Source organism: Engraulis encrasicolus, unplaced genomic scaffold (assembly GCF_034702125.1).
Source record: "Engraulis encrasicolus isolate BLACKSEA-1 unplaced genomic scaffold, IST_EnEncr_1.0 scaffold_1332_np1212, whole genome shotgun sequence".
NCBI classification, from domain to species: Eukaryota; Metazoa; Chordata; class Actinopteri; order Clupeiformes; family Engraulidae; genus Engraulis; species Engraulis encrasicolus.
This window is the reverse complement of record NW_026944826.1, coordinates 1-6,353: the sequence shown is the minus strand read 5'-3', so window position 1 is coordinate 6,353 and position 6,353 is coordinate 1. Positions and strand designations below refer to the sequence as shown.

General features: G+C 44.8%; 1 protein-coding gene across 1 annotated transcript; it reads left to right on the top strand.

The window, feature by feature from the left end:
- Nucleotides 1-986: 986 nt before the first annotated feature.
- LOC134442246 (ATP-dependent RNA helicase TDRD9-like) lies at nt 987-6,266 on the top strand (the record flags this gene model as incomplete). The annotated part of the gene is made up of 6 exons (XM_063192492.1): nt 987-1,051; nt 2,026-2,190; nt 2,541-2,644; nt 2,877-2,999; nt 5,250-5,327; nt 6,174-6,266. Coding segments are annotated over exons 2-6 (554 nt in total), but the record flags the coding sequence as incomplete, so codon positions are not given.
- Nucleotides 6,267-6,353: the final 87 nt, after the last annotated feature.

Genomic DNA, 6,353 nt, shown 5'->3' with positions numbered 1-6,353 from the left:
AGTCATCTTACCTTGACCTACAAACACACTACCTAAATGTCCGTCATTAGTGATAGAAAATAAATACATATTTGTTGATATTGGTGCTGTGTGCTCAATTCTCATGATTCCCATATGATCCAATTCAAATTTTAACTTGGGCTACAAGTTTGACATGGCTGCTAGCTTTGCCATGTTTTAATCTGCATTCACACCTCTAAGTACCGTCTTCTTATAAGTGCTGAACGATCGCTAAACAATAATGGCTGGTTGAATGCATGTTGTTAATGGGCCATTAGGCTACATCTCTGGTTGGAATAGCCTTTTACTAGTCACTGACTGGGGGAAAGAACAACTTCAGCTTGACATCAGGTCTAACTGGGGCAATTTTAATGGTAAAAAATATGGATAAATATTCGAATATATTTGAATATCGTTTTTAATTTAGAAACGAACTTCGACTATGATTTTGGGGCACAAGTCAAAGCCCTATGGTCTCTGCATCAGGAAGTCCAGCAGCCAGTTGCAGAGGGAGGTGCTGAAACCTAGTTTGTCCAGTTTTCTAATGAGTTGTTGTGGTATTATGGTATTGAATGCTGAACTGAAGTCAATGAACAGCATTCTCACATATGAGTCTTTATTGTCCAAGTGGGTGAGGGCTGGATGGAGGGCAGAGCAAATTGCATCCTCCGTGGATCGCTTGGCTCGGTATGCGAACTGGTAGGGGTCCAGGGTGGGGGGTAGGTGCACCAAGGTGCTCCAGAGCTATACACTCACAGACAGAGGTCCGTTGAGAACCAAGCTTCATTTTCACACCACATCATTCAAACCATCTCGTCGACTCTTGAATACCAACACACACTCTCTTTCTCTCTCAGACACACACACACACACACACACACACACACACACACACCATGAATGTGAAACTCCCACATCCTCATGACGCGCACACACACACACACCCCTTGACTAGTATTGTGTGTTACAGGTCCATGAGCGTACAGAGGAGTTGGACTTCCTACTGCTGGTCATCAGGAAACTGCTCTTCTCCAACTCGCGCCGCGTCAGGGTAGGTCTGGCAGACACACACACACACACACACACACACACACACACACACACACACACACACACACACACACACACACACACACACACACACACACACACACACACACACGTGCGCATGCACCACACACACAGCTCCTATACAGTAGCTAATTTTTGCTCCCTGCTTATCACAAGTGACTGTCAATAGTAACACACACACACACACACACACACATACTCTCTGAGCTGTCTTGCCTCATCATCTTTACCTCTTCATCACAGGTGATCTTCATGTCGGCCACCATTTACTGTAAAAACACATACACACACACACACACAGTTTCCTCAATACTTCTCCCTGTGGTCGTGATGTCTGCCACCATTAAACACAAACACAAGGGGGCGTGGTGGCTTAATGAGCTAAGACGTACCATTACGCTTGCGACCCGGGTTCGATTTAGGCCCGAGGTCCTTTGCCAGTCCTTCCCCTCTCTCTGCTCATTTCTTGTCGTACTCTCAGACTGTCTTATTTCAAATAAAGGAATAAAAAGCCCTAAAAAATATCTTTAAAAAATAAACAAAAACAAAATACAAGCACACACACTCAGCTGCAATACAATATTCTCCCTGTGTTGTGTATATCCAAGGTGATTTTGGGTGTCGCCCACCATAAACTGTAAGGAGCTTGCGGAGTACTTAAGCACGCTGTTGTGTACTCTATCCCCATTAACTGTTCTCTCTCTCTCTCGCTCTCGCTCTCGCTCTCTCTTTCTCTTTTTCTCTCTCTCTCTCTCTCTCTCTCTCTCTCTCTTTCGCCTCTTTTCTTTTTTCTCCTCTTTTCTCTTTCTCTTTCTCTCTCTCTCATGTTTCTCTCTTTTTCTCTTTCTCTCTCTCTCTCTCTCTTCTCTCTCTCTCTCTCTCTCTCTCTCTCTCTCTCTCTCTCTCTCTCTCTCTCTCTCTCTCTCTCTCTCTCTCTCTCTCTCTCTCCCTCAGGTGATCCTGATGTCTGCCACCATCAACTGTAAGGAGTTTGCGGAGTACTTTGGCACTCCTCTGCGTAACCAGGTAAATCCTGCCTTCATCTTCGAAGTGGAGGGGGCTCCCTACGCCATTGAGCAGTTCTACCTGGATGACCTGCGAGGACTCATACCCATTGCGGTGAGGAGCGTTCACATGCGCGCACACTGACACACACACAATACATACACACAGACATGATGACATGAGGTGGTAAGCTTTAAAGCATTGAACTCAAACAAGACTGATAAAGGCTAAACAATGCATGACATTTATGGTTTGATTTCTTACTTATTTCAGTTGGCTCAGTACTAATCAGAATCTCAACAATGTCTGATACAAGTTGTCATTAACCTGTTTTTGATTTGCACCTGTTTACAAGTGTGTGTGTGTGTGTGTGTGTGTGTGTGTGTGTGTGTGTGTGTGTGTGTGTGTGTGTGTGTGTGTGTGTGTGTGTGTGTGTGTGTGTGTGTGTGTGTTCCTCTGTATAGTCAGTACCACTGCACTGGGATGAACCAGGCATCAGTCCCCAGATGTACAACATTGCAATCAGCCTGATTGAAAGCTTCGACACCTTGGAAGACCAGGACCATAGGTATACCACACACACACACACACACACACACACACACACACACACACCCTTCCATCAGCCTCATTGTTGAGAGCTTAGACACCATGGAAGACTAGGACCACAGGTCATACACCAACCCAACTCACTCATACACATACATCCTACAGATCTCTGAAATCTCACAGAATACACATTCCCACTTTTACACATTGTGGTATGTGTGTGTGTGCACATGTCTGTGTCTGTGTACCAGCCCTAAGGAGGTGAGCAAAGGTGTGGTGAATCTGCCAGTAAGGGGCAGCGTGCTGGTCTTCCTCCCGGGCCTCGCTGAGATACAGTACATGCAGGATGCCCTCTCCAAACTCGGACGCAGAAGGTGGGTGTGTGTGTGTATGCAATTCTCTGTTTGGTAGGGCATACTGATATCACAAGAAGGTCGTGTCTGCTTTGTCTGCCCCCCAGACGCACTCCTGGAACTCGTCCAAGTCAGGTCAGAGGTTACCATTGTGCTGTGTGGGTAAAAACCAAAAGAAAAAAAAAAAAAAAAAAATGCCTTTTTGCATTGTATACATGTTTTGACAGACTCGGCTACTCCAAGACTTAGGGGATGTTAACCAGTTCAACCCGGCTCGTTAACCGGTAACGTTCGACCGGTTTCGAACTTTAAAAAACCGGTTAAAATTTTTCTCTGCTATCGCTTAACCAGATGTAATAATATTAATAATCTATAATAATAATTTCCTCCTCCAAAAAACGATACACTTTTGAGACACATCTTTAGTCATAGATAATTCAGTCATTTTTCCCATCTGGCATACAATTCGGCTGCGACATGGCAGGTCTCCTGGTCAGCGCAGCAAAAAAAGCTTAGCTGTAAAAATAAAAATGAAAAAATCAAGTGCTTGTGCGAATATCAGGCAACGCATGACCGTCTTTAAAATGATAAGATTTACCGGCTTAAAACCACCGGTTAATGAGTCTCGGTAACCTGGTTTAAGAGCGAGTTTTCAATTTTCCGCCATCCCTACTCAAGGAATTCAAGATTTGCTGGTTTGTCACAATACTTTATTTGTTGGTTGTTGGCACATTTAACTGCCAATTCGGTGCACGCCTGATAAGTAGTAATAAATAAGAAGAAAAGAAAGGCCAAAAAGATCTATCTGTTTCTTCGCTACGATACTCTGTTGTTGGTGCCACGCGCCGTGTTGTGTACGCATGCTTCCTGCTAGGTTGCCTAGGTGTATCCCCTGCATTCAACCAGTGGAGCCCTTAGGAGGAACAGAATGAGGTTTTGCCTGGTGCTCTCGGTGGTGTTGGATATCAGGAAGGTAATGACAGGCGTGAAATGTCTCTGCAAGAGGCATGTTACTAAATCCTTCCTTATACACTCTGTTCCCAGCTCTTTTCTCTCAATCTCTCCTTTCTTTGCCTCAGCGCAATCTATAAATTCCAAAAATCATATCATATCCTATCTAAACTCTATCTACGCTCTATCTATCTATACTATCTATCTATCTATCTATTATCTATCTATCTATCTATTCCTATCTATCTATTCCTATCTATCTAGTCTATCTAATCGTATCTAATAACCTTATATACGCCTAACATGATACCCTCTGAAGTTGATCTGTACCGTTCACATTTCCTCACCGGTTCCTCCTCTCAGATCAATCCTTTTCTACCCAACATCGCAGAGATTTCCGTCACAGATGGCCCTGATGTGTAAGTATGGTCAGTGTGTCCATGCTCAACCAGAGGTGTTTATGAAATTTAAACTGTACGAAGCAACCTTGTTTACAAGATGCATTGTGTCTTTTTTTCTTTCCTCATTGTCTATAAGTCCATTCGCCAGACAACCAGGTATGCGTTGTGTAAAAAGCAAATATAAACACACAAAGCCATTGATGGACCATTCTCATTTGTCTGGTCCATATCTAATTAACATTTTACTGGTATTGTGTTTGTTGTGGTGTGATCTTGCTTAATTGAACCAGTTATTGATTTCTCTGCCTGGCGCGGCAGTTGGTGTGTGATAAGGATACGACCTCCTCCGCTCAGGCTCCACCTACAACTGGGTCTTCCAAGCACCAACTGCCAACCAGCGGCGGGGGTACCGTAACAGTAACAGTGTTGTTTGCTTTGTTACTTTACTAACTCAGGGTTCATTGTTGGCTTCATTTATTTACACACACTAGAAACAGAAAGCGATTGGCACAATCTGTATTTTTGCAAGAATGATATTAACAGCTGCTTTAGCTCTTCGCAAAACCTATTGTCTGGGGCTTGCAAAACTCGGTAACTACCGGCGCTGTGACTTGCTCAACCAAGAACAGGGATAGTATAGCGAAACAACCAGATCGAAACAGCACCAATGTTATAAAACTCATCCTGCGACCTTTGCTCCGTCGATGACGTGTGGTCATGGATTTTTTTTAGGTGCGCGACGACCTGTTGCATGGGGTGGTTGCGGTCCAGGGCCGGGTTTTTTAAGGCATAGCCGGCTAGACGGTCCGCCTAGAGCGTCCATGTGAGAGAGGGGGCGCCCGAATGGCGCTCTGTCTCCGATGCATAATTTTTGCGATATGCATTTTTTTCTTTTTAATGAACTTGCAATCCACAACAGCGTGGCGATAAGCGCTCCCCACGGCAAGCCGCCCCTCCACGCCAATAGTAAATATCCTGGCTTCCCCACTGCCCCAGGGTAAGTCGGTGAAACCAAATAAAACAGGACCAGTGTCTGAGAAAGGGGCGGGGGACTAGTGACAGCTTAGCGATCTATTCATTTTCGCAATTGTAGACCTTCACTCGAAGAACTACAGAGAGGGCAAAGCGGCAAACACCAGTGCTCTGCATCGAGATGGAGAATTGTTATGTTTTTCTCATTTAGACCCCCTCATTGCATGATGCAGGAGGGTTTTTTGTCCAGACGGGTTGCTTTTGGGAAACCGTATGTTTAATCTTAATCAGCTACCCGTTTTGTCTGATTATGGACTACCCTCTAAATAGTTGATGAGGTTTCCTATGCCTCACTATCGGACTTAGACCAAGAGAGCTCCGGTGGGGATCCGAGAATCGCTAGTTTACATTGTCCTAACATGAGCCAAGTAGGCCCACCCAAATGAAGGCCCAGCTAAACAGTAGCTGTTAGTAGCCGACTCACCTTACGCTACCAACCCACCCACCGGAAGGATACCTGCCTTACGGCTTGACAAGCAATGGAAAGGAGGACTCGGCCGGGGAAAGTTTAAAACAATCTTTTTAAGCTGCCTAGTCTCCTTCCAGCCAACATGAAAGTCACATGCTGGTTTAACTCTAAAAAGAGCCCTCCGATACTACATACTCCTCCATGAAATCCATGTAACAGAACCATCGGCACTCAACATTGCCTTTTCATTGCTGAGTGGATGCGTTTACTTCGTCGCACAAGTGTAGGCTCATTCTGACTAGATATTTTGCTATATTTTAGAAATTCAATAGCGTGCGAGCTCTTCTCCCTTTCTTTTTTTTTCCTTTTCCCCCAACACCCCCACCCTGTGTCACCCTCCAGATTTCCAACCATCCAGACAGACACCCATCGCACCTCCTACTCGCAGATGCACCACATGTCCGCTCTCCCAGTCCAGGCTCAACATGACAATTGGTTATATTGGAATCATACACAGCAACAAATGGTGTAGCTTTATTAATAACTGGTTATGCTGCCATGCTGATGCTGTAGTGTAATAGG